Source organism: Molossus molossus, unplaced genomic scaffold (assembly GCF_014108415.1).
Source record: "Molossus molossus isolate mMolMol1 unplaced genomic scaffold, mMolMol1.p scaffold_m16_p_1, whole genome shotgun sequence".
Lineage (NCBI taxonomy): Eukaryota > Metazoa > Chordata > Mammalia > Chiroptera > Molossidae > Molossus > Molossus molossus.
The window spans coordinates 212,171,490-212,184,659 of record NW_023425344.1 but is presented as its reverse complement, the minus strand read 5'-3'; the positions used below and the strand labels follow the sequence as shown (position 1 = coordinate 212,184,659).

At 48.8% G+C, this 13,170-nt stretch overlaps 1 protein-coding gene across 6 annotated transcripts; it reads left to right on the top strand.

Moving 5' to 3' along the window:
• Nucleotides 1–1,137: 1,137 nt before the first annotated feature.
• On the top strand, nucleotides 1,138–10,790 carry OTX2 (orthodenticle homeobox 2). Of its 6 annotated transcripts, XM_036239922.1 has the most exons (5): nucleotides 1,138–1,222; nucleotides 1,370–1,438; nucleotides 5,972–6,187; nucleotides 7,155–7,330; nucleotides 9,182–10,790. In XM_036239922.1, the coding sequence occupies exons 3-5, from the start codon at nucleotides 6,091–6,093 to the stop codon at nucleotides 9,800–9,802; spliced, it is 894 nt and encodes a 297-aa protein (XP_036095815.1). In that variant the 5' UTR covers nucleotides 1,138–1,222; nucleotides 1,370–1,438; nucleotides 5,972–6,090; the 3' UTR covers nucleotides 9,803–10,790. The 6 variants fall into 6 exon arrangements, with proteins under 6 accessions (XP_036095815.1, XP_036095856.1, XP_036095808.1 ...); XM_036239963.1 differs by having other exon boundaries at nucleotides 1,138–1,438; nucleotides 7,179–7,330; XM_036239915.1 differs by having other exon boundaries at nucleotides 1,138–1,438.
• The last annotated feature ends 2,380 nt before the right edge of the window (nucleotides 10,791–13,170 follow it).

Below are 13,170 nucleotides of genomic sequence, written 5' to 3'. Positions count from 1 at the left end.
CCCCAACTCTGCCCAATCCGTTTCTGCTTTTCTAGGGACTCATACATGTTTGAAGGCTGCAGAGTCCCGCTCTCTGTGCCAGGAAGAAAGGTTGGGCTAGGGTTCGCTTTCCCCGGATCGGAAACCCTGGTGCCGACACTCTCCAATCTCCCGCTCTCGGCCCCCGCCTCGGGCCACGCGGGCTGGGTTAGCTCCAGGCCCCACCGCCGCAGGCTTTGGGTGGCGTTTGTTCTAACACAGAAACTCTCATTCTGGCAACGGGCCTCCCTCCCCCGGTGTTCTGCCAACCCCACTCTCACACCCCCGGGTCCTGACCTGGCTCCCTTTGTCTCCCCAAACCGGCCCTGGGGTTAGATTTGGAGTTCTTGTTCTTTGCAACCTGCCTTGGTTTTCCTAAAACTAAAAACGCTGCGATGATACCGGGAGCCCGGGCCTCTCGCTCTGGGGACCGGGGGATGTTTGTAAGGGCATAACCAGGGAAAGAGACACCGAGTTTTTGAAAATAGTTTGTTCTTGGACTTGACTATCTGTCTCTTGCCTGCATGTCTATGCCTCACTCCCGGGCCCTCTTCCTTTACCCTTCGTGGTACCCTCGGCCTGGTCTGACCGTGTTTGAGAGGGCACGGTCGCGTTTTTAAGCTTCATTCTGACTTGCTTTGTGCATCTGATCCACACACATTACGAGCGCAGAATTCGATACCCAGTTAGCCCCACCCTCACTCTTCGCCCGCCTTAAATATTTTTATCTTCCCATCTTACATTGTATTGGTTTCCTTTCCCCCCTTCCCTAAAACAAAAACAAAACAAAGTGGGGGGGGGCAGGAAGAGGAGAAGAAGGTAAGGAGAGGCCTCTCTGTGCATCATTTTAATTATACAGTTAGTTCACAAGCTTCGACCCATAATGTATATTTTAAGCGAGCCTAGTGTCTTTCAAGAACATTCTGGTAATGTCGGAGGCCTGGATTTGTTGCCTGCTCGTCCCCCCGTGCAGCAGCAGCCTGTTTTCCTCCCCCTGTTGTGTGTTTTTATTATTTTCCCTCTGGCTTAGATGTGTCAATCATTCTCTCCCTGCCATTGGTTGGAGAGTTTGCGTCAAAAAAGTTGCCAGAGAGGCGCTTTCTCAGCAAATCTCCTTGAGAGCAGAACCGACCTCAGCTCCAAGTCAGCTTCCACTGTTATTAAAAATAAAAATCGCTAGAGCAGCCCTCATCCCGTCTACTTTGTATGTATCGTGGAGGGGCCCACGCGCATTTCGAACTCAAGCTACTTTCCTCATTTTCTGTTCTTAATTTTTTTTTCGTTGTGTTTGACTTTTATGGAAGGGTGAAGACGGCAAGGTTTATAACTCAATACTCTTGATTTCTTTTAGGCTACCTGGCTATTTGGGATTTTGAAGGATAATTTGATTTTTTTTTCTAACCTCCCATGCGGCTGTAAGGTAAGTGTCGGTCTGTGTAGTCTGTCTGTCTATATTCATATGTCCCTCTGTCTACTACCACCCAAGTATCTCCAATAGACCGACCGATGCACCTCTGTGAACGTGGGTTTCTTCTAAAGGCTGATGCTTTTTTCCCTTATAAATGTTGAGATGTAATAACGATCATTGAGACAATTTATGGCCCGGCGATGAGGGCAGGAGCGGGAGGAAGGGAGGGAGCGCCGCTTCCGCAAAACGTCGTGGCGACCCTGTGAGTCTAACATGGGGTGTTTTGGAGGGGTTTTGTTTGTGATTTTGTTTTCTGTCAACACCCATTCTGGGCTTCTCCCTGCAATCTTTGCGTCTTGGCCCTCAGCTGTCGTTGGGTCATTTGGATTGGTCCGAAGGACGTTTTCAGAGCCCGAGACAAAAAGATGCATATATAGCTAGAGAGATGGATAATAACAACAACAATAGTAATAATACAGGCACCTCCCAGGGCAGGCGCGCCCAAAGCCCGGCTGGGTCGCGAGTGGTTGCCGCGCGGGCCCTCCCTTCCTGTCCCTAACGTGAGAGAAGAGCCGAGCGGGTAACCGAGGAGTCGGGAGCGCCGGCATGTCAGGTCGGTCCCCTCTCCCCCAGCCAGGACCAGCTCACCAAGTTTCACTCTCCGATTTCGGCCTCTTCCAAAGGCTTCCAGGTCACCCCACCCCCACACTTTTTTTTTTTTTTTTACATCCCCCACCCCCGACTACAGCGGGGGAGGTGGGAAGCCTGGGAGTGCAACCTCCTCCCCTCCCGCCTGTGGTTGTCGTCGTCCCACCGGGTCACCTGGCCGAGCGAACGTAAAAGTCGTTTTACAGCGTGACTTTGCCGGGGATGGTTCAGCCCTCCGCGCGCACCTGGGGCGGACAAAAGTGGCAGTGAGTGGCCCCTGCTCCGCCCCAGGCCGCGGCGGGAGCCGGGACAAGGATCCTTCCGTGGGAAGGTGGCCCCTTGGCTGTTCGCGGACTGGGGCAGGAGCGGGTCTGGCTTGGGTGCTCCAGCGCTCCCCTCCCGGGCTGGGCGACAATGGGGTGTCGTGGGCCCGGGCGGGGCTGGAGGGGCGCGCTGAGGCCCGGCCTCCGCTCGCGGTCTGCCCTGGGAGAACCATCCGAAAGTCTCAGCCGTCACCCGGCCTCTTCGCACGGCAAACTCCGAAGAATTCTTCGTGTAGATGCGTTCAAGTGATTCTTGAAATCATGGTCCAATTTCAGGACAGATTTTTGAAACCCTAGTCCCCCATCAGAACTCCACTGGATTGGCCTGCTTTTCTCCTTTACAGAGGGGCGAGGGAGACAGAAGGCCTGGAGTGGTGGATTACTTGGGGAGGAGACGAGAAGTCGCCCTCTGACAGTCCGCCCTCGTCCTAGAACTGCAGGCTGAGGGTTTCTCCTGCGCACCTCCGAACGCTCTCCGTCACCAAAGTCTTAGCACCAGAGAGGAGTTGGCGAGGAAACTCCTCCCCTCAAACGAAGTAGACACCCAGACCTCTCCTTTCGAGCTAGCACCCGGCTTTCTCCTCGCCATAATTAATAGTCAAGGCCAACCCTTCTGACACGTCCTTCCTCCCTCCCTTGCGGGTGGCAGCGCTGTCTGATTCCCTGAGGCCAGAAACTTTCACTCGAGTTCGCCGGAGAGAGGCCGCGCCGGCTGCTTTCCGCGGTGCCCACACATCTTTCTCTTTCTCTCTTCCTCTGCGTTGTCTTCCCAGCCGCAGGCCAGTCGCCAATCCGCGTGGTTTTGTTTCCTTTCCATCATGCAGAAAATTAATCAGCCCGGGCGAGAAGCAGAGCTGAGCACGGCGGCCTGTAATTAAGGGACGTGTGCCCCTCGGATTATCTCGTTAGTTTATCAAGAAAACATTTATTATAATTAATTCTCGGACGAGGTAATTATTATTGAGCGAGGACACAGCAACTGGTAGATAGGCTCCTTGGAAGGGAACGAAAAAACAACAACAACAACACAAGGCGGTGGGGGCGGCGGGGGGCGACAGATTGCACGGATTGACCGTTAGATATAAGGCGGCGCGGGCCGAGGCGGGCAGTGCAGCCGGACCTCGGGCTGCGAGGCTGCCGGGCTGAGGGGCTGGCGGCCTGGCAGGGACTCCGGACGAGTCACTGGCGCCCGGAGGTGCGCGCGCCGGCTGCGGGGACTCGCCGCGCGTCCGCCTTCCGTTCTTCTAGGTAGGAGTTCTCCAGTGGCCACCTCCTGAGCAGTCATTTTGGGGGTTATATTCTTTAAAAGGTATTTCTGTTTTCCCTTCTAGGCTCTGCTTAGAGAGGAATGGAGAAAGGAGTCCTTGCAGGGCTTTGGAAGTTAGGTGGAAGGGCTAATGGCCTCTCGTCTTTGGAGTGGATACCTAGGTTGTCTGTTGAGAGTTCCTCATCGTTTTGTTTTTGGAGTATTTTCTTTTAAAGATGAAGCTAGTAAAAAAAGCGAAAGCAGTCTATCCGAGAATTTTAGCCAGTTTGCGATGATAACGGCAAAGGAGCGCCAAGAACGATCGCTGTCCCGGTGCTTTCTGTCTGTTACTGTTTTTAATACTGAAATGTGCTACTTTAATGTCTGATGTGTCAGGCATTTCTAATTGGGCGAGAGCTCTGCATGTAAGAACATCACTTCCATATTTATCATGTGCGCATCCGATAGGACTTTAGTTTTTTCTATAGTTCAGAACTTTCCAATATATTGAAATTGTATTAAACAAAAAAAGAAGTCCACCTTAGAGGCTATTTAAACAAACAAATGACTGTATTTTAAAGCAATATGGTTTCCACAGCCTCCAAATAACTGTCTTGAAAAGAAAAGAGACAAGAAAACATCAAGTCTTTGTTGTAGGAGCAACTAAATTAGTATTACTGATAAGATAATACAAACTTCTCCAAGAAGGGCATTTATAAAATTATATTAAATTAGATCTGAGGGTAGAAAGCATAATTTTTGTGCTATAAATTTAAATCAGGGAGAAGTAAAAACTAAAAGAGAAAAAGGATAAATTAGGAAGAAGTTGCAGTAAACTAGTTCCACTTGTGGAACTTTGTGTCTTTATCTTTTAAGCAATGTAAATATAAAAACCCAGAATCTTTAGAATTCAGTAGGACCTTTGTAAAAGTAGGAACTTCTCCTAATCTTGTATCCGCCATTTTGAAGCAAATTCTCAGAGTGTCATAGTTGCAAAGTAGAGATCCTTGCAGGATAAGTGCCATCTATTAGGAAAATAAAAGCCAGACTTGCCAACTGCCAGGCTATATTAACATCTATTTGGGATCCCTTGTGTTGGGGGGAGTGAAGGAAATTCAGCTGAAGAAAGTAAATAACTTCTTTTTCTCCCCCCCCCCCCCCCAGCTCTTTTTCTTGTAGGATTGTAAGAAACTTGAAAGGTAGGGAGAAATTATACTAGTTTCACAACTCTGGGTGTTTGTGTATCTACTTTCTTCAAAACTAAAATGTGCCAAAGGCAACTAGAGTTAACAGGAAACTGCTGGAGGTGCTGAGGACCCAAATGTCCGAAAATTTGCCTCCCGCAGAACCTGCAGCCTCCACACATCAAACTCAACATGGAAGCGGCTTGCGCGCTACAAATGTGCACCCTTTCTACTTGCAGATGTGGGGGCCTCTCATTTTGTGATTGGTGGGATTCTAACTTCAGAATTTCTAGCAAACCCTGTGCCAATCTTGAAGTTTGTTGGCTGTTTTTGCACTATGTTTAAATATGTGATGGGTGTCGATTAAAATGTAAAGTTCTTTATACATATATAATCAAGGTTCTCCAGAACCCTAATAAATCTGTTACTTACCTCAAAATCTAATTACTCAGAACACTAATTAGGTGAAAATGATGACTGGAAATGACTTTAAGTGTGGAATAATAGTGGTTGAGCAGTTTTCTCTAGTTTGTCGATTAGCAAATTGGCATTTTAGATGTTAAATGCACTGACATTTTAGGTTAGAAGCTGTTGTGAGTGCTAAAAAAGCTAAGATAATTAAAATCTGCCTTGGAAAGGCAACAGTCTGAAGAGGTAGATTTCTTGAATTGTTTCTTTGTTTCTCACCAATGGGCTTTGTTATCAGCATTATTTATTTAGCCAAAGAGTTCTTTGTCTCTGCAAATGGCCCCAATCAAGTTTTGTTTGAGACAATTAGCTAGTGCCAGCCAATGAGTCCTATGCAAATGTAGGGATAGGAATGCAATGTGTGCATTTGAAGGCGTGGGGTTTTGTTCTTCGGAGAAGGCAGATTGTAATTGCTTTCTTCGGGTACTTTTTTTTTTTTTTTAAGTTAAGGGTGGGGGTGGGGAAGACAGGTTTATCTGGTCTCCATCCCTTCCAGTTTTTGAGCAGCTGGGGGTTTGGGGAGGTGGGGATGTGGGGAGGAGGGTCTGCAAGCCCTTTAAAAGCCTCTGCCTTGAGTAGCCCGGGCTCTTTTTAAGTTAGTGGTGGAACGTGGAAGAGCTGCTGCCTCCGAAGCAGTAAACCAGCACCTCTGTTTGTTTGTTTGCTTTGCCCTTAGTTCCACCGCTCCAAACCCACCCACCAAGGACCCTGAATCTGTCCACTCCCGTCGAAGCAAGACCTTCCGGCTGGGTCCCCTCGATTTGGGCTGACTTTGCGCCTCCTAACAACCTTAGCATGATGTCTTATCTTAAGCAACCGCCTTACGCAGTCAATGGGCTGAGTCTGACCACTTCGGGCATGGACTTGCTGCACCCCTCGGTGGGCTACCCGGGTAAGTGAGCCCCGCGGCACTCCTGCCCGCCCTTCCCCACGCCCGGCCCACGGGGACGACACCCTTAACCCCGGGAGCCCTGGGCTGGCGGTTATGCTGCTCCCTGCCCCAGCTCCAGGAGAAGTCCCCACTGGGTTTTCCTTCCGAGAGCAGGTCAGAACCACCGGACCTTTGCTGGTGGAGAGGACCGGGGCTGGGGGGAAGCGAGTAGGTGGATCTACAACCCTTGCACGAAATTACATCGCTGATTCTTGGGGCGAACAGGAGACATACAGTGGTGTGGGGCGAGGAAGGTTTCTACCCTTGTCATTTTGGGGCGACAGGCCCCTGCATATATCTCGAAGCCCAATTCCTCGGAAGTACCTTCTGCCTCTCACACAAATTCTCTCCGCCATGCCTGGGGCTTCCGCTCTGACCTCCAGGCCCTACGGGCTACTCCCTCCAGGTGTGATTTACCGCAGGTGCAGGTACTTTCCTTCCCGATCAGATGCCTTTTAAAGTCCTCATAGAAGAAGTATGAAATAGGCCCCCATTCTAAAGACGGGGGAACAAAGGCCCTCGGATCTCCAGCAGTACTGAGATTCGCCCCATCACTCCGAGCTGCGGGGCCTCGGGAATCCTTTGACTTCACAGAATGGGTTTTTGTGTTGTGCTTTAGGGGTTGATTTTGGAGGCTTTTTGGTTTTCTGTCTTCCATTTATTTCATTATTTTTGTTAGCTTTCGAAGGGACGTTCTGGCTGGAGGGATCTCCGACGTCAGGGGCGTGGGGGCTCCCCTACTTCCAGTGTGCACTGGAGGTGCCAAGGCTCCGGAGGGGGTGGGGAAAACTTCGCCAGGCCCTGGGTTGAAAGGCTGGGAGGACCAGGGGAGGGCTGTGGAGTGGGGATGGGGGTAGGAGTGGGGTGGGGGGAGTTGGAGCACCCTCAGAGACCCCTATGACTGAGAAACTGCTCCCCCACCCTAAAGGGCCCTGGGCTTCTTGTCCCGCAGCCACCCCCCGGAAACAGCGCCGGGAGAGGACGACGTTCACCCGGGCGCAGCTAGACGTGCTGGAAGCGCTGTTTGCTAAGACCCGGTACCCAGACATCTTCATGCGGGAGGAGGTGGCACTGAAAATCAACTTGCCTGAGTCCAGGGTGCAGGTAGGGCAGATGTAGACAGACTCCTTCTTCCTGACCGTGCCACCCCTCCCCCAATCACGATATATGTTGACTCAGGAGAGTCCCAGGTTTTTGAGATGACCAAAGGAAGGCTTGAAACTAAACGTTCCATAGGAGGCCAGCAAACTCTCCTAAGGCTCCTTGAGTGCCTGATTTCTCCTGGAGATACTTTTTGTCCCTCCACCCCCATTCAATTCTACAAGCAAGGGCCTTCCGGCTCAGGTTGCAAAGTAAGACCGGTGATTTAGCTGCAGTGATAAAGCCCAGTCCTAGAACTCCTGGGTACCTGGCCTACAGAGGCCCAGCCTTGTCAGATTTCAGGTATGGTCACACAATGTTTTAATACTTCCCTTCTCCAATAATCCTCCTCCATTCTCATCCACTTTTAAGGGTGAAAGAAACTTAGTCCTGGTATGTCCCAATATTTTACAGATAAAGAAACAGAGTAAATTATTTGCTCAAGGTCACAAGTCAGTTGGGAGGGCCAGGCTGTAGAAATCAGCTGGTGCTCTGACCTAAGAAATTGTACAAGAGTGTTTTTTTTTACTTTTGGGGGATTGAACAGAATTTGCTAGCTCTGAACCATTTAGCAGATAAAATATCTGCATAATATTCCTGGTGAACACCCCCCCCCCCCACACACACACCTTCCCTTAGGCCCCCTAACTTTACCCTAAGCTGTAGAGGGAAAGTGAAGTTTAACTTTCTTTGGAACTCAAGCCCCACTTAGAGTTCTCTGGAAGAATGTTTAGCACCTAAACTACATGTACATCAGAGACTCCCCTATTATAGCTAAGACACATCAGAGTGAACTGCAAACCAGGAAAGAGGCTTTTTCAAAATAGGATGGAAGAAGTTTTAGCACTTGTTAACAAAGTTTTAACAAAAGTCTTCACTGAAAGAAAATAAATTACTTAAATGGTTAATGGTGCTGCACTTGGCCTTGGTGGCACCATTTTTACCACAGTTAGAACATCCATATGGAGAGCTAAGGACTTGTTGGCCAGAAAATGCTGGTAGTTCCTCTGATAAGCCCCCTCACACACTAAACGCAGCTCCTTCATTACAGAGCATGAACAGGGCCGGCGAAAAGAATGTTCAGAGTTGCAGGCAGAGGCGTTAGTTGGCAACCCAATGAGCACAGTAGAGTGGCACCAACCCTGAAGGCACAGATTCTTGTCTCAAACTTGTGACTAGTAGAGAAGGTGGTCCCTGAGCTCAGAGCAGAGGACACACGAGTCACTCCACTTACCATAAAGAAGATTTTGGCCAATAGTGGCTTTTAGTCTCCTTCCTCAACAGGATCACTTCTCCTTGGAGCTTTCTTTTGTAAGTGACTCTTTCTAGGAGAGACAAAAAGTAGAGTGATGAAACCAACCTCCACATTAGCAATGGCCCCCTAGAAGATGGACTGTAAACTGAATTTACACTGTTCTTGTCAGCATGTAACAACAGAATTGTCTTCCCTCTTTTGTGTTTTCCTCCAAAAAGATGGACATACATTCTATTCCGTGGTGAGAGTGTTCCAAAATACAGTTGGGTCTATGTGTATTCAAGATGAAATAACATAAAAAAGTGAGGTGGAGAATTTTTAGCCATATGACTTGGGTAGTTATCTTCAGTTTTATTCTGGGTTAGGAGAAAAGCAGGGTCCCATGCTTTTAGACAGAGCCTCCCCGACTTTTTTTTTTTTACAAGTGCAGAAACAATTGAGAGTACTATATAATAGGTTTCAGCTCCTCTGCCCATGTAGGACAGATGATAATCTGGGAACCGCTCTTGTTCTTAAGGAGTTGTTGAAACCACGTTAAAGAAGTTTCTTTCCCTTTCAAGGTATGGTTTAAGAATCGAAGAGCTAAGTGCCGCCAACAGCAGCAGCAACAACAGAATGGAGGTCAGAACAAAGTGAGACCTGCCAAAAAGAAGACCTCTCCAGCTCGGGAAGTGAGTTCAGAGAGTGGAACAAGTGGCCAATTCACTCCCCCCTCTAGCACCTCAGTCCCGGCCATTTCCAGCAGCAGTGCTCCTGTGTCTATCTGGAGCCCAGCTTCCATCTCCCCACTGTCAGACCCCTTGTCCACCTCCTCTTCCTGCATGCAGAGGTCCTATCCCATGACCTATACTCAGGCTTCAGGTTATAGTCAAGGATATGCTGGCTCAACTTCCTACTTTGGGGGCATGGACTGCGGATCTTATCTGACCCCTATGCATCACCAGCTTCCCGGACCAGGGGCCACACTCAGCCCTATGGGTACCAATGCAGTTACCAGCCATCTCAATCAGTCCCCAGCTTCTCTTTCCACCCAGGGATATGGAGCTTCAAGCTTGGGTTTTAACTCAACCACTGATTGCTTGGATTATAAGGACCAAACTGCCTCCTGGAAGCTTAACTTCAATGCTGACTGCTTGGATTATAAAGATCAGACATCCTCATGGAAATTCCAGGTTTTGTGAAGACCTGTAGACCTCTTTTTGTGGGTGATTTTTAAATATACTGGGCTGGACATTCCAGTTTTAGCCAGGCATTGGTTAAAAGAGTTAGATGGGATGATGCTCAGACTCATCTTCTGATCAATGTTCCAGGAGGGATAGAAGGAAAAATGAAGGTCCTTAGAGGGGCCCACCAACCAGCAACCTGAAATGGACAAACCAATCTACTTAAGATCCTGTCATAGTTTTAGATTATTGGTTTTCCTGATTCTCAAAGTGATCAAAAGCATTCTAGCCATGTGAAACCAAACACCACCAAAAAGAAACAAAACTAAATTGTGAGGTTTTCCAACGTTTTAGCCAATCCTTGGTTGAATCTTAGGAATGGACAGTGTCTCAAGCTCACTCACGTTTCATGACCAACTGTTGTTGGCACTGAAAACCTTTTCAGGGCTGTGTGAATTGTGTGACTGATTGTCCTAGATGCACTACTTTATTTAAAAAATAATGTTCATAAGGAGTCAATATGTAGTTTAAGAGACAATCAGTGTGTGTCTTATATAAATGGTACATCTGTGGTTTTTAATCTGTGCTAGACTTCAAAACTGTGATCTCCTGTTATTGTATGCAATCTTGAACTCCACCTCTGCAGGGGTTCTTCTGTGATTAAATAGGTTATAATTATAGGCAAAATTCAGAGCAACTGAGTCCTTAACTAAAAAGATTACCTTTGGCTGGAGGGGAGCGGCACTGAAACTTTACAACAAAATGTCTCTGGACAAGGAGAGTGAGAGAAGAGAAACGAAAGGACACTAATTCATCTGTAATTTACTGTTGGTAAACCTAGCGGTAAAGAGACATTGGTCAATTGCTCTGACCCTGATGAATTTATAAACTGAGATCATTGTTGTTTATGCTTGCAGATGTTAACTGGAAAAGTTATATATGCATAAACCTTTTCTTCCTGGATTTGGCAGATATGTATAATTATATTAAAATGGTTCTAGCACAATATTGGGTCCAGTTTAATTTTATACCATTATTTATAAATGAGAAGACTTTTATTCCTAAAACATGTTTTTCATAGAACAGCGATCATATTTTATTTTTAAATTTTGGCGTCTGTAAACTTTTTGTGACTTTCATCAGGATTGCTCTGAAATTGAATATAGAGAGGCCAAAATTCATTAGGATCTTGTCCTTGCTTTTCCCTCCCTGCCACATACCCTAACCTAATGATTTCTTAGGCATTTTATTAGTATGTTTTAACATAGATCAATTTTTTAAGTAAGAAGGTAAGAACTATAGTACCTCAGAGAACATGAGAATGACAAGAATTCTGTGTTTTTATTCTTTTATTTGATTAAGTGGACTTTTTCTTAACTTCCAGAAAACATCCAAGGTAAACATGAGAGGGTATGTAATCAGAATCGGAAGGCAAGTCAGGCAGAAATGATTTCTGAACAAAAGAGTTTCAGAAAAGTTTAAAAACCTATAATTTCAGTAGCTGAACATAAGGCACTCTGGTCAGTTTTTTTTTAAGAAAGTGGTGAGGAAATAAAAACAGGTTCCTTTCTCAGTTGTACCTGTATTTTGTAAGCCAATCACCAGAAAAGACAAATGCGCCAAAGATCATGGTACTCCTCAGGTCAAAGCAATATTTAATCTCATTTTAAACTTCTTATGCTTCTTTAAGTTTGACCAAATTTAAATGGCTCAGTTGACTAACTATTTAAATGAAGGTTAGCAGTTGCAACCATTTTGTTGCCTGGCTATTTAATTTTTTCTGTCCCCAGCTGCGCATGCTCTCTTGAACCCTACATCATCTTGCCTAATTTGCTTTTGTTTTACTGCTAAAAAAAAAAAAAAAAAAAAAAAAAATGCAATCGTTCACACCTAACACTAGAGGCAAACTTGATAACAAGGTTTTCCAGTACGGACCCAAAATGTTCACCCTATGTTCACCCTACAGTAGTTTACACAGAAATGAAATTGGGGCAGAGAGAATTTGCTTTATAGTTTTCCAGGTTCTGGGTCTCATGCTCCCAGCTTTTCTCCTGCAACAGTAAAGCAGATCCAGAATAATCTCTCACACTGCCTTCAGTTTTCCGGATGCCCCACACAGGGTCCAGAAATCACCCTTTCTTTAAAAACAGTAATGACAACAATGGCTGCTCTGCAAATACCGGTTAAGTCAGCAGTTTCTCTCCTGATACATTTTTTTTTTTTTTTTTTAAGAGGAGGAGGTCAGAAAAATGCGCTAAGGACCCTCTGAAACGAATTTTCCCATCACCTTCGCACACCTTGGTCCGACGGGCCACGAGCGAAGTCCCGCCCGAAGCGCGGAGGGAGGGGCAGGCGCGGGAGCAGCGCGGGCGTCTCGGCCGGAGCTCTGGCCACCCCGGGTCAAGGCCGGTTTCATAAAGTTAAGCACAATAACGCTAGTTGGTGACCTCCAAGGCGTCAGGGAGCTCCTTCCACTGCCTGTTGGCAATCAACAATGACGGGAAATGGCAAGATAATCTCCGTTGGGGGGCGGAGGTGAGGGTGGGGTAGTTGCTTTACGGAGATCTGTGGCCCGAAGCCTTTATCTTTCCCCAAAGGTTCGGGCCCATTGTGTGGCACCTTGGGAGTGTCTCTTCACAGATAAGAGAAATTCAATCAAGTCAGTAAGTTCCGGCTTCCAAACCTGAGTTTAGATAATGGTCAGTCTCAACTCCTCTCCCACTCGGTCCCCCGACTCTCGCCTTCCGTGGGGAGACCCTGCTCAGCGCGAAGCCTGGGCGGGGCCGCGGGCACGGGGCGGCCCTGCCCCCGCCGTCCGGGAAACACGCAGGTCCTTGGCCCGGCGCAGGCCCAGTCGGTCCCCGCTGGTGCCGCACTCTGCCCCACACAGCCCGCGGGCCGGGCAGGGGCGCCGTTGGGGCCCTCGCCCGCCGGGCTCCCCTCCCTCTGGTCCGGCGCCGGCTCTGCTCGGAGCCCGGAACCTCTGCCGAGCCCAGCGCGCCTCACGGCCTTGTCCCGAGGCCTCCCGCGCTCCGGCCGCGCGAAGGTCTGAGCGCCTCGGCCCAACAGGCAGGCTCCGGGGCAGGCGCGGGCCTGGCACCCGTGGCTTCGCGGCCCCACGGGCCTCGGCGTGGGCGTGGGCATGGTCCGGCCCGGAGGCCCGCGCCCTGCGCGCGAGGGCGCGGTAGGCGAGACCCAAGGAGAGGAGGCCCCGGGGGCGAAGGCGAGCGGCGGGGCCCGCGGCCTCTCGCTTCCCTCATCTCCCGGGAGGAAGCGCCGCAGACGGCTGGTTCTCCTACCCGCGGAGAAGGGCGAGACCGCCGCCGCTGCCACAGCAGGGACTCCCGGCCGCGTTTGTCGCCCCTGATGTCCAGGGCGGACTTGGC